The sequence below is a fragment of the Phalacrocorax aristotelis genome, chromosome 1 (assembly GCF_949628215.1).
Source record: "Phalacrocorax aristotelis chromosome 1, bGulAri2.1, whole genome shotgun sequence".
Taxonomy (NCBI): Eukaryota; Metazoa; Chordata; class Aves; order Suliformes; family Phalacrocoracidae; genus Phalacrocorax; species Phalacrocorax aristotelis.
The window spans coordinates 152,176,729-152,199,478 of NC_134276.1; the positions used below are offsets into that span (position 1 = coordinate 152,176,729).

The following is a 22,750-nucleotide window of genomic DNA, read 5'->3' on the forward strand; positions in this document are numbered from 1 at the left end:
AGATGAAGTGATCAAAGTGATCCAAAGCAATCCTCTTTCTAGAAGAAACTTGAGGATGCTGTGCTGTCAGGCTGTCAACACACACATCCTGAAGTATTTGTAGGAAGTGGCCTACTTTTTCCTACAGTGAGGGTTACCAGTGGAATTCTAATAAAAACTAGGGCTACAGGCAGGATCTGCCCTTAAGCTTCCATGAGTACAATGGCAGCAACAGGATGCTCAGACATCTGAGGACATGTAATCAGATGCTTCCATTACTGTCACTCTACTACCACTATTTGGCAAGGAACCATCTGACTCCTGGCTATCTACTGAAATCCAATGGCTGTGTTTTCCTGGCAGCAATGAGAATCTAAGCAATACAGGGAAGAAGAAAACCCTACACTGCAGAGTTAAAGATTGCTACCACTATAAGAGGAATTAACATTCTAGCAATAGTGACAGATGCTTGCCAGTTTGATCCAAAAAATACAAAATCTCAGAACATTTAACATCTCTGAAAACACCACAGTATTAATTCAAGTGAACTTTCAGTAGTATCATTATGATCAAAAGCACTCTGAACACAGGCACTAGGCTCAGATATGATCAGAATGACTGAGCCAAGACTCTATATTGATATCATGACAGATGTTTATCTCAGACTGGATTCCCAGAAAGACTCTGGATTCCTTGCATAACATGCCGCTATTTCTCCACTTCTGTGAAAAAACCACCACCTAGTCACTTTGCATAATTTAAATAATCTGGCTTAGAAAGAACTACCTCCTACCACCACTTGTAAGGCATATTAGAATTCTGTACCTTTGAGGAAGGTTCTACCTGAACTTTTCCAAATACAGAAAACAAAGGGAAAAAGTAACGGTAGTGATTTATTACAGACCAAACCAGGATGTCATAGATATTTTAGTCATTAATTCCTGTGCTTTGGAAGGCTATTAGCTACCTTCTTCCACCAAATCCTACTAAGTATGTCTCAATACAGCAAGATGCAGACTGTTCAGCAAATTGTAGAACTGCACTGGTACATTTGTTGAAATGAACAATGCCTTTGGAGAATCTCAGTGACCTCTTTCCTAAGCTTGCTTTTGAGCAGAAACATTAAATGAAAGTCACCAGCATCTTCTGAAGAAGGTATCAGAGGAGTAAATATGACCAAGTACAGGGAAGGGAATACTAAAAACTAGATGGAGACCTTTCCTGAGACCCTCTAAGGTTGCACGGCAGATTACCAGACAGTAGCAACATTAGTAACATTGCAGACCATTAGTAATGATGAACAGCCTTAAAAAATAGTATCAATTTACAAGAAGCACCACTCAGTCTGTGCGGACTGCTCCCTACACATCTATATTGACTACTTATTAACAAGGTAGGATAATGAGCTACACCAGTCTTTGTCAAGGACACATTTTCCATGATTCTAGTGGACTGAGTTTTACTCCACTACAGCAAACACTTTAAAAAGCAACAAGACTGGTTCAGGCTTCAGAACGCTTTTAGTCCTAACAGCTATGTACTTCAGGATTCCTTCTCTCCTCTGCAGTCTTCGTTATTTGAAATCTAGGCATATGACCAGCTTAGAGTCAACTTTACCTTGGGGTACAGCTATAAATCTGTTGATTCATGTCTGACTTCTCACTCTTAGTTCCTTGAGGCTTCTAAGATATCCCAGTATTAGGTTTTGGGACTATACAAAGCAAAACCAGGATCTCTGTTCTCAGATTATCTGTTTTAAGTTTTGAAGGCATTGGAGAAGCAGAGTTCTAATCTAGGTTTTTAACATTAAAACATCAAAATGATCTATCAGGTTCTCTTCTATATCAAGAGGAGCCAGTTCCCCAGTATTAGGGCAAAGTTGTTCGCATTATTGTCAGTTATTCTTCTGGGGCCTCAAGTTGCATACTTACAGTCTGCATAGCCTGAAAGGGAGCTGCTGTTATTGTGACAGAACTGCTACTTGCTGGAGGAGCCTGAAAGCTTTGCGCTGGTGGTACTGACGACATGGAGGTGCTTGAAGTAGGCAACGGTGCCTGTGGCTCACTTGGGAGAGGAATAGTTGCCTGAGGGAAGAACAAATGTAATGAAAGGTCACTTGATAGTTATCAGGCAGTAACAGAAGCAGTTAATTTGTTCTAAAGCCTAGACTGACAGAAGTCAGCAGTTTCTACAGGACGACATTTGGACATAGCGCTACAAAATAGCTTTTGCTTACAATTTCAAATCTTGCTGTGCATCCTCAGCAAACAGTACTTCTATTGCAGTCTCTGCTGATTAAGTGAAATGTGCCTATGAGCTACTATACATACCACTCATTGTAAAAATTCCACAATAAAGAGGAATTAGGTATTTTCCCTACCACTAAGGAAACAGAATGCCTTCTGTTCCATTTATTGGAAGGTGATTCTCTGGCTGATATTAAAAGTGACTTCTCTTTTCCAGAGGAACTCAGGAAGTTTAGGGGATTTGGTTTTTTCTCCTCCCAACTTAATCAATTATGTTTCCGATTAGAAACAATGCTGAGTAGTCCAGACAAAGTATTAACCAGCATTAAGTCTCATCCGTGCAAATGGCAAAACGAAGTGTTGATTTAGAATACCAATATTTATAGGAATCAGAAGTCAAAAGGAATGCAAGGCTCTAGACACATTTCAGCAACCAATATATTTACCTTACCCATTTGTGATAGCTCACCTGGGCAATTTCAATCTTTTTAGTTATCAGTGGCTCAGAAATACGTGAACTTGTCTGATACAGTGGCTGGGAAGTATATTTCTCAGTATCTTGAGAAAGCGGTGCTGATGCCTAGAAGAAGCCATACATGCACCTGCTATTATATGAAGTATTGCAGAAAGCGGGAGGTTCTGGTTGAGCTATGAAACAGCAGGTTGAAACAAGAGGCTATTGAAAAACTATGACAAGCATTAAGTCCAAAGTAAATGTACTAAATAGTCATCTTAACCAAAAGCTTCAAGTAATTAGCTTTAGAGTTTCAGCCTTAGATTACTGTTCTTACACAACGGGTTGTACAATAACCCCGCAAAGTCAGATAATTTTAAGAACTGTAGATTGCTTCAAGCAGTTATTTACTATGAAGTCTGTGATACACACCCATCTCATTGGATTAAATGGAAAGACATGTCTGATGTTAAACTTACGGTAAACTCTGTCAAACGAGGTTTCAGCGGCAAACTTTGGTTTGCTTTTGCAAAACCTGTGTGTTCTATAGTTTGCTCATGCTTGTAATACTAAGCTTAGGAGTTGCTTATACTTAGATACACAGCCTAGGACTAAAGACTACCAGTCCCATTCTCACCATCACAGGCACAGACAGAACTGCACTGGCATACCAGAAGAGCACACTGTCACCATGGAGTGTATTCCTTGGTTGTGCTGGAACCAAACAAAGCTTATCTACTGCTTTCCATGAAAAGCAGGACTGGAAAAGACACCACACTTCAAGCCTAAGGGACTAGAGAGAAATGGGGCACAAGCAACCCTAATTCCAAACAGTAAGTTCGCAAAAAGCCTCAGAACATTCTACTAAATCAGATGTTCCACTTATGCTGTACTGTAATGTCTTTTGGATGCATATTACACAGCAAAATTATATAATCCTTGTCAGCACAAGAAGCATTATGACACTGTAGAAGCAAAAGCAGGTGCCAAGAACCAGGCCAAAACTGCTGATTCAAGAGGCAGCAAGACTAATATCCCTGTCAAGACTGTTATATTCAACAGCACAGTATATTAAGGAGTAAAGTGACACGTGTGCAATATAGTGATAGCAAGTACATCAGCAAAAAAGCATTACACTTCCCCATTATAATCTACATGCACTGTATTAGAGAGTCCAACAGGTAAGACCCAGGTGTGTTTCTGAACACAGGAACCCTTAATGAGATCTTTAAGACAGTCATCTGCATAAATTTAAACACTATTTTGAGCTCTAAAGAATATTTGAATGCTAGTCAAAGATTTAACTGCACATAAATACAATTAAAGCAAAGTTTGAGGCCTTGGCTTAACATCACAAAGTCAGATTCCCAGCATCTCTTCCATTAGCACTCAAGAGAACACATCTCAGTCTTCAGCTTACACAGAAGTCTGCTGTTTCATGACAATATCCGTCCCAATCAATGCATCCTCTATATTTTCATTAGAGGGAATATTCTACACTAACCAAAGCAAATATTTATGCTGCTCCTATGTTCCCACAAGAACATGCACAACACTTTCTAGCCCACTTTCATCCCACACCCTTCCCATCTCAAGAGACTGTTCACCTTGCATTCATGCAGTATTAGGAAGACTTTTTCAACCATCTTTAAGTATTCCAGAACATAGACTATAATATTGCTGCTATTTGCATTCTATCCCTGTATGTTGTTCAAAAATAGTTATTCAGGAGAGGCCCCACCACAGCTTTCTGTTAGGGATGGCTATCGCACAGATCTTTGAATGCCAGAGAACCCCAGGATATATTACCTGTGGTGTCACCAAGTCCTCAGTTTCAGAGCCAGAAAGAGTCTGATCAGCAGATGCTAGGGAAGTATTTGAACCATGCAGCGTCATGGATGAAGAAGCAGCAGCAGCAGCCTGGCAAGAAGAGAAAACTGAAATAAGGTTTTGAAAGATTATCTTAAACATTTGGTTTCATTGAAACTCACTCTGGGCTTTTCCAAGTAAACTTCACATGAAGCAGAAGCCCAAGTGCTTTGACCACTTAGTCCAAGTTTCCTAGGAATTCTTGTTAGTGGCACGAAAACCAAAGCCAAAGTAGCAAGACATGCAGGCACAGTAAGTGAATTTAAGGTTCACTTAACCATGGCTGCCAGAGCTTGAGACACTATCTTTGGCATAAGTGAGGATCTCAAAGATGAAGACATGCACTACCTAGTAAAGAAGCAGCATGTTCTCCTGCACACAATTACTGGCTATTACTTGAATCTATGAGTTAAATATTCAAACTATTTCAGCATGCCTTCGACATACTGTTTTACTTCAAGAAAATTCAAATGTTTGTTGCTGCTTTTCAAGCACCAGAGCAGCCAACTTTGTCAGCATTTAAGTAATCTTAGACTTGCAAGCTGTAAGTTATATGAAATGTTACAAAGCTACTGACAAAGAGAAAAACAATTAAAACACTAATTCTAGTGAATAACCTCTACAGCCCTGCCTCTTCAGGGCAGTCTTAACTTCAACTTACTTGAAGGGGCTGTTGAAGAAAATCACTCTGACTTGGCAGTTTCTGTTCTTTTGAAGCTGGAAAAAAGAATGCTTTAAGCAACATTTACTTTTAAATTCAAACACTACATATAGTTTCAGTGTTCAGTTCTACTTTTTGAAAACATTTGGTGTATGAATATGCACACTATTTTTAGTGCATGCACTGCAAATATTTAGACTTAGCATCAGTAAGCTACACCAAATTGAAAACTTCAGTTTCTTTTTTGTAAAAGAGGACAGGTAATGTCAGTGAAAAATATTTATACCACAATAGAGATACCCACTTTACAGGTTAAAAGCAGCACTTAAATATTTATTAAACTGGGTAATTGTGTTTTATAGCCCAAGAGCCACCCAAACTGTTTCTTGACATGGCCCATTATAGAAAGTTTCAGTTTTCCAAGTGTAGCTAGATAACTGCTCTGCATTCACAGCTTCTGTCTATATATACCACCTCTAGACAAGTTTGTTACAGAGATACAGCACATCAGTTCTGCAGCTGGGTTCAGATGCACATGGCAGTCAGTGATTATACAAGCATTCTATTTTTAAGCAGATGCACCAACTTAAGCCACCTCCAGCAACAAATAAGCAGGTTAAGTGGCTCAAGCTGCCTTTTTTTAAAGCCAGCCATTGGCATTCTTTATAACAAGACGAGCTGCTTTCACCACACCTACTGATCTACAGCCCAAGCAAACCCTGCTAGTGTTTGCAAAAGATACATACAATTTACACTTACAGCATTACCTACCTACGGGACTACTTGGAGTAACTGAAGGTGGTTGGGATGAACCAATGGCACTTGGTGAAGCTTTATCAAAATCCAGAATGGACTCCTTTTGAAAAAAAATCATCAGTTGACAGAAAAAATTAAACTCTAAGATACAAATGAAACATTCTCATTTGACAAGGTGCTGTTAGCTAGTTAGAGCTAGATTCCTTCATTCAGTGCAAACACACGTTGTCAGCACAGTTTTCCCTAACTCGGTAGGAGTTGGAGCTTTGTGATACAACAGCAGAGAAAAACATACTTGCATGAAGTTGTACGTCCCTTGTATCTGAGTCATCAGGTCCTGAAGTTTTTCCCTTCTCAATACTGGATCTTTTGGAAGAGTTGAAGTAGAGCAAAACTCTGCAGCTGACTGATGGACAGGTTTAGGCACCTAATAAGGAGAAGAGATATTAAATCTAATACAGGAAGCAAGACAAGCTGCCTTACCCAATATACTTCCAGAGCAACCTGTAAGTGTCAGACACCATGGGCCAAGGAATTCTGTGCTGTTATTGATATTTGCTGAATCAAGCTTTCACTTTGTTAAAAAAAAAATATCAGCTTACTGTTGCCACTAGTTAACTAGTTAAGCCACAGAATTAATTCACTTCATTCAGCTTTGTACAGTCAAATGTACAGAAGTTGCCTGGATTTAATGCAAAATTGGCACCACCATCTAAGGAAACCCACATATCTAAGTTGAAGGCCAGAACAAACTTAAAAGTAAAAGCTGTGTCACTCAAGGTTTGACACATGCTTCCTCACAGTAGAGCCCCTGTTAGTGAATACAGATCTTATTAGGATGGCATTCCCAAACATTTTGAAGAAACTGCACCTAGGAGATGCCTTAAAAGTAGGTTGCTCAGGATTAGACCAAAGTGCTTCCACTAATGAGCCAGGTACTCTTACTGCACCAGCTCCTGCAGAAAATATTACATTAAACTTTTCAAAGTTTGGCATGAAAAATACACTTGTGTTCCCACATAGGAGCCTAACCTTGTACCTAAATAAAGACCTCTGCAGGGCCTTAACTCCTTGACTGTTTCAGATGGTCTCTTTACAGTTCATCACAACTGGTTCTCACTTCACTTTGGAAGAGGGAAATTCATGAGAGAATAGGCAAGTCTAAGGTATCAGAAAAGTCATGATAGTGAACACCTTAAATAGCAGAAGCCCTGTTATTCAGAGTGACAATAATATTAGACTGTCTAGATAGTCTAACACATCTTCAGAAAGCAGCTTGACGAAGAGGTAGGCTTGTTTTAAAACTAAATTTTAAAAAATCATATTTTAAAGTTTTTTAGCAATTCTGTAAAGAATTATTCTTATGTTTATCTACACAGCTAGAGGCAAATCTGAAGACATTAAGTAGTTTCATTACTTCAAATGGCCGAAATGTTGAGAGACAGAGGAACACGTGAAAGCCTTTATTTTCCTACTGTACAAACATTTGTCTTTTAATAGGAGGTTACTACTTGCATACACTGTATGGCAGTATAGTTGAGTATTTGTATAAAGTCATTAGAAGACATACATTTCTGCCATATAATGTCATGACGTTGACTTGTCACACTAAATTAAAAACAAGTTGATGAAATGCTCTTTATCCAGTTTTAGGACAACAAGCCCAAATACACTCTTGCATTTCCTTTTCAATAGTTACCTGAAACTGATCACTAGCATTTGCAGAAATTCCAATAGCACGCACAGGGAAGAAGCTTGCACGGTTTAGTGAGTTTCACAAAGAAACACAGGAGGTACCTGACATCCTTAAGATGGTTTTAAACCAAGTTTTCTTTCTAGCCTACAGTTAAATGCTGTTTCTAGAAGTCATTACAAGCTGGGAGCAGATTGAGTTTAGTAGATTCTGACCTGTTAGGCCAGCTCACACCAAATTTACAGATGCTGAGATCACTTAACACTGGTGGTTCAAGCAACATTTGGTTAGTTTTACAGAGCACTGACAAGTTCAGGGTCTAATTTGTCATAACAATGTTTCTGAATGTTTCTGAAACACAACACTACTTATACACTCAGCAAAAACTGTTCTGACATATCCAGAGAACTAACTAGAAATGCAGTTGAAAAACCTAGAATTTGTTTTAGGATCAGTTAACCATTGCAAATAAACCAATGTAAAGGCGCACTGACCACTTTGGAGTTTTACTAGTCAAAGTGCCAATATACTAGGTACTCCTAGTAAAGCTTGATTTTTTTTTTAGGAGACTGAAGGTCTACTTATACATAACACTAACACACATTTCAACCAGCTCATATACTTGTAACACTCCATCCTATTACACACGACCTCAATTCCAATTCAGGTTTGTTAGCCATGGAGTACTAAATGAGCTGGAGCAGTGATACCTAAGCTGTAATCACAACAGTGATCACCAGCTGGTGCCATGTAGATATACAATTAGCATTTGTTTTCTACACAGAGCAGCATTCACAGCAGTTATTAATTAAATGGCACTGGATGACAGCAAAAGCCAAACTGTTTTGCTTTCACATAGCAGGCCACAAAGTCAGCTCTAACCACATTTGCTAGTCCACAGGTTGCACAAACATTTACATACAGTAGCAGTTTAACAGGCTTGCACATCAGCTCACTGCTGCCTTAGGCCCAACTTAGGTATTGCACCTTATAGTACCATAAGTTAAATAAGTATATTTTAAGATCTTAGGACCAAGCTATTTATTAAAAAAGTCTCAGAGCTCTAACAGGTATTTCAGGGCGTAAAGAAAGGTTAATTTCAGCTCCAGAAAGCAGCAGTGACATACACATTTTATCTACCATGCCCAGATCCTTGCACAAGGTCATTTATAGGTTCCCCCTGGGAGTGAAATGGATCCAGCTATAGCATTGCATTGCCTCTTCTTTCTTCATATAAAGAAAGGCAAGGCAAGTTTCATTATCCAGTAAGTTTAAAATATAATTTTAATTTTTCTTTATATGCATCTCAAATCAAATTAAGACTTTTTTTTAAAGTGGTTATGGAAGCTAGCTAGGTTGACAGTACACTATTTTTAGTCATTCAATATACTTTTGATATTAGGGTTTGTCAACAGCTACTAAGCAGAAATAGAGCCAGCTGGTGTTTCACTATGGTCTGCTATGTAAATCAAAGTTCGAATACTTTAAAAATACACTTTGTATACTTATTTCAGGAATCCAGCTTAAGCAAGCTTACATTCCAACATTCAGTTTAGTTTAGTCTGACTGACACACACACCTGCACATTACTCTGAAGATTTCTAGGCTGTTTGCAAGTTTCTCCAACTGACTGGAGACCCTCCTTTTTCCTTACTGCATCTAAGTTTTGTCCACCACTTAAGCCATCCATCTTTCCATCCTATACAAAAATAAAAGCCCCATCTCATTAGGAAGCATCTTGCCTTCAAGCTTCAAGTTAATCTGACACCAGAAATTCCAAGGCACCTTGAAGTGCTTGAGACTATTCCAGTACATGATGTTTCAGTTACAGTAATACTATGTGTAGTTGGGTGCACAACACCTACTTGTGCTCAGAGCTACTTACTGTGAGGCAACCAGGTTTTGTACTTGTACCACCACCACCAGTGGATGCAACATTCTACTCAGCTTGAGTGTAAAGATGAATCAAGTTAGAACACCTTAATCCCATTTTGTTACCCAGTGCTGCATGTTACCTACTCTTTTAATTTCATGTTCAACCTTCAGTTTGCGCTCCCGCCTCTAGGCACAAAAAATTCAGTTATGCCAAGTCTACTGACAAAATTTAAGCTTAATCATTTGCTATGAGTAATATGGAATGAATTGATTTCTCCTTTCTTGGAGAAACAAGGTCGTAGTGCTAACAACATTGTGTACAAAAGACAAAAGTCTAACTCTAAATTAAACACTGCTCTTAATGACATAATTGAACTCTGCTCTGCCTACCATCTTAGCTATTTTCACAGTATCAGATTTGTTACTACCCAAGCACAGGTGAGAAAAAGTAATGTAACCAGAGGCTAGCAGCCTGCTCAGCTGTAAGCACTGCAATAACTTCCATTTTATATTTCTACAATAAACTATGCAATTGCTAGACTCTCCAGGACAGCTGTATGGCTTATGCATTCATCTGAAAATACATATTTAAGTCCCAGTGCAGTTGGTATTGCTTGATCTAGATGTTAGATCTCTCTTGAATAGGCAGCTATTTTAATCAAAAGCCTAAAAAAATTACTCAAGTACTATTTGCGTGCAGCCACACACAAAGTATTTGAACCCTCAGTGAGTCATACCTGCTTTTTGTACTGTTAACAGTGGACAGAGCCAATAGCTGGGGACAAACTAGGTTAATTCTTCTGTCTTATGCCTAAAGCAGTTATTCAAGGCTCAATCACAGCAATACTGTGTTGATGTAAAAAGCAAAGCAGACCATCTTGCTATTCACATATAAACTTTAATTGCCAGAATTATTTCCCCCAAGAAAGAATAAAATAGGAGTCTAAATAGAGGTCTACAAAATGCATGTTATAAAGCCTCTTCTAGCAGGTAGCTTTAGTCCAATACACTAGCGTGAAAAGCTTATGACAGGTAATACTACATATGCCAACTCACTTCTTTGGGTTCCATATCAAACTTCTTTGGCCCCATCTGCTCCTTTGGCCCAACACTTGCAGCTCCCCAGGGCTTCGGAGGGTTCTGTAACTGCTGTGATGAGACTTGCTGCTGCCTGTCAGCTTTTTCCCAAGCCTCTCGAGTCTCCTGCTTCTTTTGTTCTGGCTCCTCCCTAACATGTGCAGCCCAAGCCTTCACAGGCTCCTGCTTCTTTTGCTCTGGCTCTTCCCTAACAGGCATTTCCCATGACTTCACAGGCTCTGGCTTCTTTTGTTCTGGTTGCTCCCTAGTCTGGGTTACCCAAGGTTTTGGAGATTCCTGCTTTTGTTCTGGTTCTTCCTTAACCTTTGTTACCCAAGGTTTCGGGGACTCCTGCTTTTTCTGTTCCTGCTCTTCCCTAACTTTTGCTACCCATGGCTTAGGTGATTCCTGTTTCTTCTGGTCCTGCTCTTCCCTAACCTTTGCTACCCAAGGTTTGGGGGACTCCTGCTCCTCTCGGACACGTGCTACCCAGGCCTTTGGAGCTTCTTGCTTCTTCTGTTCTTCCTCCTCAGCACGGGTCTCCCAGGGCTTTGTAGACTCACGCTTCTGTTCCTCCTCTTTAACACGAGCTTCCCAAGGCTTTGGAGAATCTGGTCTTTTTGGTTCTTGCTGCCTAACACGAGCTTCCCAAGGCTTTAAGGTTTCTCTTTTCTGCTTCTGTTCCTGCTCTTCAACATCAACAAGCATTTCCCAGGACTTTGGAGGTTCTTGCTTTCTAGCACACTCAGCTTCCCAAGATTTGGGCTCTTCTGGCTTCTTCTTGACAGAGTATTCTGCTTCAGGCAAGTAACGCCTGTTGAGAAACTATATAGACCAAAGAAACTTAATGGCTCCCAAGAAAACATTTTGCCACTACAGTTCAGGTGAGTTAAGTTAGGTCACGCAGCTACTGAAAGTATCTCACTAGAAGCAGAACCTAAACAGTTTACACACTAGCCACAGAAACTATGTGGGCAGCTTTACCCTACAACACTGCAGACTAGCTTTGCTTGGCATGCCACAGAGAAGCATGAAACAGTCCTGAACAGCACAAGTGACACATACTTGAGCTGAGTCAATCTATTACCCTTATCCTCAATGCTCACTATGTTCCTAGGCAGTGACAATATCAAGGTCAATTATGATTTTTATAAAGGCACCTCTCCCCCTAAGCATCTAAAATGCTGTGGTACTGTATTAGCAGACATTCCGCTAAGTGTAGCGGCACCATCTCCCCCAAAATTTGACCCTTTCAAACTCCAGTAACCAAGGATAACCATCGTTCTTAATGGAGTTTAAATACTAAGAAGCCACCGGATTCTCAGTTTTAGTACCACTGGACTTCAGCTCCAGGCTGTGTTTACTGTCAATAAGTCTGAGAGTTCAATGGAGATGTCCTAAAGTTTTCCCAAGTTACTACTTTGTCATAAACAGGAAGTAAATATGAAGCAAAGAATGTGCAAGGCTCAGTGGCTGAGATTTTTCCTGACAAGTCACCAGAAAAGCTTTAGAGTCAGGTAACAGTGTTACCAGTAGGTTACAAAAACTTGTTCTACACTACACCCTTTAGTGGGGTACCTAGGAAATAGGGATTCAGCATTTTAAGAACCATAATTTCCACTTACAAAAGGACACCCCTCCCCATCTTTTGGACCAAGTCTAATTTTTTTTATGCTACTGCCAGTTGAAGCTTGAATATTTCACTCACAAGTCTGAAGGGCTGTTGAAACAGATCTACACACCCCTGTCCCCACAAGTCTGTCTTGGGATCCCTACTTTTCTGTCAAATCAGAGCAAGGCCTACATCATTCTCAACCCCACCAACATCAAGTCTACTTGAATAAACTTATCTTTCAGAGACAGCTTTAGTAGATGTGTATTTTCTCTATCCCATAGTACACAAAAAAAAAAAATCAGTGTGTTTCCATTCTAAAGGCTGATGCTTTGGTTTATTCAGGAAAGTGCCAGAGCATTAAAGTACTATACTGCTTCATGTAATCCTGCCCGATTTATCCCAAAATACCCCAGAGAAGCTATGAATTTGGGGTTAGAAACAGAAATGCAACCAGCCTTTAATGCTTCCTACATAAAGCAACACCTAAGTTGCTGTTCAGACTCCCTTTTTAAGTTAAAAGGGCTGCAGAAGTGCAGTTATGTTTCTGGCAAATCACAATACTAAAGGAAAGCAATTAGTGGTGGAGTATCTTACCTCCTGTGGCTGTATTTCAGACTTCATAAGCTCCATAATGGATTCTAGAGAAAGGATGTTAATTTGTTTCAACTGATCAAATGCAGAAAGGCAGACCAAATAGCAGCAAGTCTTTAATGATATTTAAAGAGTAGTGCCAACTGCTAAACCAGATATTCTGAAAGCTCAGGTTGACCTTCAACATGCAATTTTTAGACAAGCTTTTACTTTCTGATTTGGTTTTACATTTGCAGAAGTTTAGAGTTAAGCAAGAAACATTTTATGGTATCCATAATTTTGTTATTGTAATACGTAGTGTTCCCTACACCAGACAATTATCACATCTTCAGCCTGGAGGCTTGCTCAGAATGCAAAAAAGCATTACAAATTAGGCGTTTTTCTACAACACTAACCAGAAGAGGGCTGCAAGCCTTGCAGGTTCCGTTTTAGTTACTATACTGCAAGTAAGCTATAGCAGAGGATTAGATTTCGCATGAAGCTATGCAAAGTCAGTGCTCAGTTCAAACTTATCCCAACATTATGCTACAGAAATTGAACCCTCTAATATTCCACCTGGTTCTTTGACAGACTCTCCCTTTGACATCTGTCTTGTTCTCTCAGAGTTTCTATTTACTTCTTCCAATTCTTTTACTGGCACAGTGGTGCGAGGAGTCGGAATACTTTCAAAGTACCCAGAGTCTAGAAGTTTGGATAACAGGTCCTTCATGTGTTTATCTGAAGAGGAAAAAACATAAAGAGATGAAAATCTGAAATTGAGTATTTAGATTATTTAGATTACAGATCAAGACTCCTTACTTCCTCCCTTTATATAAATTGCAACTTCTCCAAGTTCATGTATCTTACTGAGTTACAGCAATAAAATGCTTTAGTAAAGGAAAGTATGTTAAACTGCTTTACATATTACAGCTGAAAACATCTTTGCAATCCAGAGGTAAGACTGCAGTTTGTGTTTAAATGCACCCAAGGAAACACTGAGCCACCTGGTCTCCCACATGCTTAGAAAGGGGTTTGTTTACTGTTATAAATTAGCCAACATTGATACTGAAAGCACATTGTGCAGACTCTAGCATAGGTAAAGCTAAAATATTCACTATGGAACTACCCTAACAAGATTCTCCTCCCAGTGTAGGATGGTAAATCTCAGAAGGAAAAGTTAGGAACTGCAAAAACAAGTGGGGAGAAGACAGCAAGAGATTGTTTCAGAGTGAACTTCATCCTCTGAAGTTCCGGGGGGGTGTGGGGGGGGGGAGAATCTGACATGTTTTAAGAAAAACTTCACTATGTACTCTTTCTAATGAGCATTGTCCAGTGCCCTTTACACAAAAAAAAAACCCCAGACAGCAGCTTAGAGTAGAAAGGCCTCAGAACTAGGAGTGATACTAGAAGTTGTTTCAGAGGAGCTAGAGACAAGGCAGCCTTGAGGACAGGAAGAACATTCAGCGAAAGATTACTCCTACAAGTGACAACCATGTAAACAAGAACAATAGCTAAAACTTAAAGATATTTTTAAAATGCCATCCAAGGCAATGAATGTTAATGAGAAGTCATAACAGCTTTATCTGAACTTTAGCTTGCACATAAAAGGATGGAAGACTGACACTGAAGGGATATAGATACTGACAAAATAGTCAAAGTTTAGATGATAGCCAAAAAAGCTACAGAAATTTGAAGTCCAAGGTAGCCAGGCAGCTATCAGTTCATATCAACTGATAACAAGGCTGAAGTTACCAGCTTGTAGCTCTACAAGGCCAGCTTGCACTTTGTCCACAACTATGAAAGGAGTTAACAGTTACCAGTTCAACAGTGGAAGTTAGGGTACATTAGTACTCTCGTCTTACAGTTTCAACAACATTGTTGTCAATGACAAAAAAAAGATCACTGCCACACAGCCATTACAAGACTGGAGTAAATGGGACAAGCAAGGTCTGTTTGCAATAGGAAAGATACTACAGCTTCAGTAAGGACAGTGCCCTCATAAGCAAATTCTAAACAGGAACACAGAACATATGTTAGCTTACAACCAGGGTTTCTGAAACTAAAAGCCACAAAAAAAGAAAATATGTGCAGTCCCACATATTGTGTGCTTGAAAATGAGGACATCTGCCACAGGTTAAAGCAAGACCGCACTGTGCATGATTAGAGATCACAGTAAGTTCCATTAATGACTATCCTTCCTCAGTGTGGTATCCTGCAGTGTAGTCAGGCAGTGAGTATGAGTCTGGAATTCCTACAACAAGAACGAACCTTCAGTGCTGTGGGACTTCAGCCTGGGGCAACAGAAAATCTGTAATACACATCAGGATACCCAACTAAGCATTTAATGACTGGGAACAGTGTTCCAACCATAATCCATTTGCATGTAACTATCCAAAAGCTTCCCGCTGCTGGTTCTATAAGGTACCCGTGCATTGCCTTTGAATTTCTACCTTCGTTGTTCCTCAGAAAGGTGCTAGTACATTGGTAGGAGAACATGCTTTCTTTTTCCAGGGGAAGATTTATTTTATCATTTTAATCTGTACCTAAAGACAGAACTTGAACAAACAGCAGTTCATCTTTGGATAACTGTGTTAACACACAGCACCTGAAAGTGCCTAATTTAGTAGCCTTCCATGTATATTCATTTGAGATGTTTAAACAACAAATGAATTTCAGATGTAGGTTATTTCTCTAGATGAGACACTTACATGTTGTTCCAACCACAGGTTTCTCACTTCCTTCTAGAAGGTCCCAGAAGTAGAGAGATGATTGTTCCATCTGGTCTTCCACACTAAAACAAGTGACATTTACCAGGTAGACTCATAGCCAACATCAAGTCTTGTAGTATCCAAATACCCCTCATTTTAAGACCCTGACTAATGTTTAGCCTTCCAAATTAAGGCTGTATACACAGAGTGAATCCTAAGCCCATTATCCACTACTGAAAGTGATTCATCTGTATCTGTTTGTACATGACCTAATCTAGCAAATGTAAACTCTTCTGTTGGTAATTAAGACAGATTAGACAGTCTAGTACTATCCCACAAGACAATATGGCTGGTCTTCATTCCAAGCCCAGATTCACAGACAGGAAAACGAGTGCTGTTTAACCAGCTGATCATCTTGTTTATTGGATGCACATGTGCAGGGGCAACTACCAACACCTCCTGCCACTCTGCTAGTTATGAGAAACTCTGATATAGGTCCATTATCCACCCACCCCCTCCAGACAATCAGTTTTAAAGTCCACCATGATGAAATTTAGTATCCCAAACGAAAGGATTATGCTTCCTGTAGAAGTGTAATAAAATGATACAAATATAAGCTAGAAATAAAGTTCTTTCACTGGGATAAGAGACTCCTATTGTGTGGCTTTTTGTAAGCAACTGTTCAACCATGATCAACAGAGCAGAATCTGGACGGAGGCCTGTAACTAGCAGTGTTCCCCAGGGGTCTGTGCCGATCCAGTCCTGTTCAATATATTCATCAATGACCTGGACAATAGGATGGAGTGTAACCTCAGCAAGTTCACTGATGATACCAAGCTGGGAGGAGTGGCTGGTACACCAGAAAGCTGTGCTGCCATCCAATGAGACCTAGACAGGCTGGAGAGCTGAGCCGAGGGGAACCTCATGAAACTTAACAAGAGCAAGTGCAAGGTCCTGCATCTGGGGAGGAACAACCCCCTGCACCAGTACAGGCTTGGGGGCTGAACTACTGGAAAGCAGCTCTGTTGAGAAGGACCTGGGAGTGCTGGTGGACAACAAGCTGACCCTGAACCAGCAATGTGCCCTTGTGGCCAAGAAGGCCAATGCTGTCTTGGGCTGCATAAAGAGGAGCGTAACCAGCAGGTTGAGAGATGTTATCCTCCCCCTCTACTCAGCCCTAGTGAGACCACATTTGGAGTACTGTGTCCAATTTTGGGCCCCCCAGTTTAAGAAGGACAGGGAACTCCTCAAGCAAGTCCAGTGGAGAGCTACAAAGATGATCAGGGGCTGGAGCATCTCCCATATGAGGAAAGGCTGAGAGACTTGGGTCTGTTCAGCCTGGAGAAGAAAAGACTAAGGGGGAATCTCATCAATACCTATAAATATCTAAAGGGTAGGTGTCAGGACAATGGGACTAGACTCTTTTCAATAGTGCCCAATGACAGGACACGGGGCAATGGGCACAAGTTGGAACACAGGAAGTTCCACCTCAATATGAGAAAAAACTTCTTTACTGTGAAGGTGATAGTGCAGTGGAACAGGCTGCCCAGAGAGGTTGTGGAGTCTCCTTCCCATGTCCAGGTGGGTTTTGTGGAGTCTCAAAACCCACCTGGACTTGGTCCTGTGCACCCTGTTCTAGGTATACCTGCTCAAGCAGGCAGGGTTGGAGATGATGACCTTCAGAGGTCCCTTCCAACTCCTACCATTCTGTGATTCTGCTCTTTAGAAGTTAACTTAAGAGCAAAGATTAGTCAAGGTTAGTATATGACAAGTGAATCAAAGTTTTAGGAACTTAAGTCATGTTTGAATATGGAAATAATTACTCTTATCATAGTGTTTCATGTTACTACCTAATAAATAAGTACTTTTACCAGATTTAAATATAATTCTTACTACATGATCTTAACAGGTAGGCTGTCATGCTAAACATAAGCCATCATAGTACAAGCACAACCCCAAGTTAGTACTGACATACATTATATCTGTTGACAACCTGTTACCTAAAAATGTATGACATTTAGTGTAGAGGTATAAAAACCTTCAGTCAAATTTTTAAAACTACTTTGAAGCTAACAGCAAGAAAGCCTCAGGACTACCCTTACATTCCTCTGGAATAAAGCAGCACATGAGGATCATCCATGCGATCCATGATCCAGCACACCCATGTGACCAGAATATAGAAGTTCTGCGTTTACCACACTTTTTTCATTTCATGAACAGTGAGACCTCAGGGAAGCAGCACACCACCACCCACCCCGCTTATGGTGGTATTGGACTATCTCCCCATAACACACAGGGAGACATAAGATGGCAGGGCTTGCGTGTAACTTGCACAACTGAGGCTTTCATTACTGCAGCTTTCCTTTAATGCTCATTGAGCTAAATCTGCTACATTCCTAGTCTCAGACTACAGCAAGTGTACTGAATAGAATTTTAATTAGTGTCCCAAAACATATTTCAAGACATGGCAGTGTCAAACAGAGGACATTTACTATAATGAATGAAGCATACCAATTAAGACAAAAATCTTCAACTTACCTCAAGTTCTCATTTCTTTCTGGACATGTCAGTTTTGCAAATCTTATGAGGTAGTCTAGTTCTTTAGAAGGCAAGTATATTGCACCATTCATACCACCTTTGAAATCTTTCTGAACATGCTCTTGAGTGAAGTTCTGCAGCACATACTGGACTTGAAGTATTGTGCGCAGTTTCTTCTTCTCTGCTTCAAGCTTCAGTAGACTCTCTCTTCGCTGAGCCTTCCTCTGTGCTTTCAGCAGCTATTTCAATACATGAATTCAGTTAAACACAGTGGTTTAGTAACAGGATTTAGGCTAAAGCACTCTGAGTTCTAGTACTGATCATCCCACATTGATCAAAACCACCATTAATTTTGGTTAGATAACAGAAGCTCCTAATTATTCCCACAGATTTCCAGAGGAGGAGCTTGAAAGATCTTGGGTGAGTTCTCCATTTATCTACTGTACACATCTAGCTTTTAGTCAAACTGGATACTGGTAGCTTCACTTGTGATATGCCTTTATGATACTTAGATCCTGATTATGCCTGTTAGTTGCCTTATTATAAATTCCTTATATTCAGTTGCAGAAGTTATTATACCAATGCACAAATCCAAGCCTAGTTGACCTTCAACATCAGTCACATGAAGTTAGTAATGTAGAAGTTGTCTCAAATTTCTCCTAGTAAGACAACTGCCTCTTCACTTTTGAATACTCCAATTTAAATGATACAGCAGAATCCTACAGTTACTCTTACTTCTGTTGGCAGAAGACTGAAGCACTCATTAGATAAGCAATACAAGTCACAGAACATACACAGCATTCGAGGAGAAAATTCTCATCATGTACTAATAGAATTATGCAGCAAAAGCTATCCAAGTAACTGCAGAATTTAAAATGCCTCAGTATGGGGTATCTTAAGTTTCTTTGCAAGATCTATGAAAATTTAGTTTACTAGAACACACTGTAAAGGATATAAGGAAGTTGCTGCCAGAATGTCCCCTAGTGTCCCAGTAATGTGTATTGGCTGTAGAATTCATACTGGTAGAAGTAGAGCCAAGGAAAAACCAAAGTGGGTTAGCCTTCAAATATAGCATAAGTTCAAGAACAAACATGAACTGGTAGAAGTTAATGCTGGATTATTAAAAACACCTACAGAAGTATACACTGGGTCATAATGCTTCATTTCTGATATTATGGGCAGCTACACAGAGGAAAGCAATAGGAAGCAATCCAAGTTTTGACATTCAGCACAGTAGTTTGTGTGTTCAACATACAATGACTGAGGGAACCCAAAGCAGCAACACTGATGAAAAGGCTCTTATATCTCTGCTCATAGTGCTTTGAGAAATGTACTGTACTAGCTGGAAATACTACATATACAAGAAAAGCTTCTCTAGCAAAATTGTTTGGGTCCCAGGAAGCACCGAGACAAGCTATTTTACCAGTCCTTCAGCATTCTGTAAGAGACAGAAATAATGCCAGAGCAGTGACTAATCATGTTTAGCATACCCAGCACTACCTTGGATCAGATCTTTTCATAAGGATAGTATTTGCTTGAGCCAAGAGACCAGTTTTTCCAAAGATAAAACACTTGCTTACAGAAAAATTCTGTAGTGCTTTAAACTCTGAATAAAGACCTAAATAAAGCACTAAACTTGTGACTTGCCATAATTAGAGGCAACTACAGCCGAATAAGTTGTAATCTCCACAAGCTTCAGTAAAATTATACTGAGAGCTGTACTTCCCACTGAAACCAAAGTGATTTAACCCCAGCACTTTCCCTCACTGGAAACATCAGAACATTCCGTTTGTAAGGGACATCACCTAGCCCAGCCTCCAGGACAAAGGCTACACTGAATCAAGGCCAGACTGCTTAAAGCTTTGTGCAGTCAGGTCGTGAAAAGATCCAAGGACAGACTTTACTACTTCTCTAGGAGCCCACCCTAGTGCTCAGTTATGCTCAGAGTGACCATTTTCCTCCTATCTAGGTAGAAACTACTATTTCAACTTACAATCATTCCTTCCTCTACTACATCTCTCGGCAAAAAGCCTAGCTCCATCCTTTCAGTAATTGCTTTGGTATTTGAAAGCCAATATTGCACTTCCCGCCAAGCCTTCACTTCATCAGGCCCAACAAGCCCAGTTCTTCCAGGCTCTCCTCACAGGTCTCATTCCCCAGCCATGCAAAGGCCCACCACTGGACTCACTGAAATTTACCTACAGCCTTTGTGTACCAAGTGACCAGAAATAGACACAACTGGTTAACAAGGACGAAATAATCAGTTCTTCTTAATGTAGTGGCCCTCAGCCTAAGTCTAACCTTCACTGGTCCAAAGGTGCACTTAATTTACTTTGCCTGCTGCCCACAAGGACCTGCATGACCTTTCCAGTAGAGCTGCTCCCCCACTAGTCTGCAGCTATGCAGGGGATGAGTCCACCTCAGCCAGACAGTTAACAGTTTCAAACCTAAACAAACTGGAGCCATCTCAGATAGCTGAGTTCCAGTGACTCAATTTACTTAAGCACAAACTCTTACAGCAGTACACAGTGAATAACTATATTGTGGAGGTGAGTGGTAGACAAAATTGTCAACATTTACTCTGCTCTACTCACTACTCCAGACAGTTTAAGCACATTGTTCCCCCAAGTACCAAGGCAGAAACTTCCTAGTATTCTGTGTATTGGCATAAGTGTGGCCATTAGAAGAGTAGCACAAACCTTCCAATTACCTCCTGACAATAACAGGAAAAGCATTTTATACTTACATCTTGGCTAAGTCCTGAAAAAGTCTTCTGAAGCTCCTTGGCAAATTCTAAGTTGTGTACTACTTCATCATATTTCTCTACTGCCTCCTACAAAGAAATAGATTTTAAAAATGTGGTTTTTATGTTTAAGACTACTGGTTGCATCTCAATCCCCTTGTACTCAACTTCTCATTGAGGACTAGTCATTCAGTGTGTACTTCTCTGAAGTTGTAACTTTTTTTAAAGATACTATGCCTGTAACAGGTGCTTTAAATTAGTCATGAATATCATTCACCCATGACTGTCTGAGATGCAGTAGAAAGCCAGTGCACACTACACAGATATCCTACAAGTTTGTCTGGATTAGACTTTCCAGGCAACATCTTGTTCAATACTTGGTACACTAATGTTGAAATAGGAAAGCCTCAACAGAAGTTATTTCATTCCCCCCCTCCCCACCATAAGTCTCAGCAATCAGAGGTAAACAGCCACTTAAAACCAGATACTGTTGTGAAAGCCTGGAAAGAATACAGGAGACAGACAAGTTCAGCACAAATCTTTTACCCTGATGCTCAGCTGAATGCCCCAACAGGTAGTTTGTACAAACTTCAGAAATAAAACAACATAGAAAGCAAGTCATGCTTTCAGAAAAGTCAGATTTAGTTTCCACAAATAACAGTGTTTGTCTTCACTAATGACTTTAACCAATATTGTATAGCCAGTCTTCAAAAAGACTACTTAAAATAGATTAATTGCATTTTGATATACCCTATTTTTTGAGTTCTTCCCCACTAAGGAGACAGATGTCTCCTTGACAGCTCTGAAGATCACAAAATGCTGTAGTTAAGACATGCTGCCCATATCCTCATACCATAAGACATGCCTGGGAAGTAACAAGTTTAATTTCAGTGTTCACATGTGCTTTACACCCAGATTGGTTTGTGCTCATGACACGGTATCAGAAGTTTTTCTAGAATAGGCCCATCAGTCTAATATAAAGCTCTTTCAAAGTAGTATTAGTAGTGTTTCATTGGTGCAGTGACAAAAGCTTAATCTACTGTCCCAATAAGGTCTGGGACTTGTGCCAATTCCATATGTGTTCCTAAGCAACTGGAAAACAAGTTACACATTCATTTGTTCAATCGGTTTGTTCAATCACTTGTATTCACTGATTTGTAGTATACTGGACATGATTAGGCCTAAATGCTATTCATCACAGCAAAGTGCAGGAGTTACTGTAAAGCACTCATCTGGTAGTTTGAGTTGTCCTCAAACAATTTATCAAGCAACTTAAGAACTAATTAGCAAGTTCACTTAGCACTTGGGAGAACAACTTCTAAGACTAACGCCCACACATTTGACACATGGGGAAGACCCACAATTTAACACCAGCAACTTACTAGGCAGATTGCAGTAATCATGTTCTTAACCATGCAAATCCTAGAGTAAAACTCCCAACCTGAAAACACCAAGAACAGTTACCACTGCTCTGATGACAAGCTATAACTTAGCCTGCAGAAAAGCAATAGCTTTCTCCTGTCACACCTGTTATTAACATTCATTAACAGTATGTTGTAGTAACTGTACTGAAGAAAGTTTGCTCAGCTTATGAAACAGCACAATGTTGCCAGTGAGAGTATTTAACTTGCTGGAAGCACCTCATTTTTGAAGCAAGTGTTTCCTAAAGTAAGGCTAGCACACACGGTAGCTCTGGCAGCCATGCACCATAAGTAACTACAGTGGAATCCAAATTGCCTGCAAAACAAGTTCATCACCAGATGTGCACTTCTTCCTCTGTGTGAGAAACAATGCAAAATGTAGATGGCATCAAGTTACACTAGAGCTCCACTATGTTATAGGCAGTTAGATTTCCTTAGATAAGTGTCCAAACTATTAAGCTCCACTCTAACTTCAATCACCAGGTCCCAGTATTTGTATATACATTTGGAAATGCAGTATTTCTGTATCTTAAACACCGAAATAG

The 22,750-nt window shown here is 40.0% G+C and overlaps 1 protein-coding gene across 7 annotated transcripts in view; it reads right to left on the bottom strand.

The window, feature by feature from the left end:
- Positions 1-22,750, bottom strand: part of CAPRIN2 (caprin family member 2) — a 35,157-nt gene that overhangs the window by 6,953 nt on the left and 5,454 nt on the right. For 3 of the 7 annotated variants that reach the window (XM_075116404.1, XM_075116396.1, XM_075116413.1), the window contains exons 4-14: positions 20,788-20,874; positions 18,042-18,280; positions 15,504-15,586; positions 13,372-13,533; positions 12,820-12,863; positions 10,590-11,435; positions 6,261-6,392; positions 5,981-6,065; positions 5,210-5,265; positions 4,489-4,599; positions 1,911-2,063 (exon numbers count right to left, since the gene is read on the bottom strand). In XM_075116404.1, coding sequence (XP_074972505.1) covers positions 1,911-2,063; positions 4,489-4,599; positions 5,210-5,265; positions 5,981-6,065; positions 6,261-6,392; positions 10,590-11,435; positions 12,820-12,863; positions 13,372-13,533; positions 15,504-15,586; positions 18,042-18,280; positions 20,788-20,874 — 1,998 coding nt within the window. Of the gene's footprint in view, positions 1-1,910; positions 2,064-2,694; positions 2,806-4,488; positions 4,600-5,209; positions 5,266-5,980; positions 6,066-6,260; positions 6,393-9,237; positions 9,358-9,677; positions 9,720-10,589; positions 11,436-12,819; positions 12,864-13,371; positions 13,534-15,503; positions 15,587-18,041; positions 18,281-20,787; positions 20,875-22,750 lie in introns of all 7 variants that reach the window. The other 4 variants (XM_075116394.1, XM_075116384.1, XM_075116429.1 and 1 more) reach the window with 3 other exon arrangements.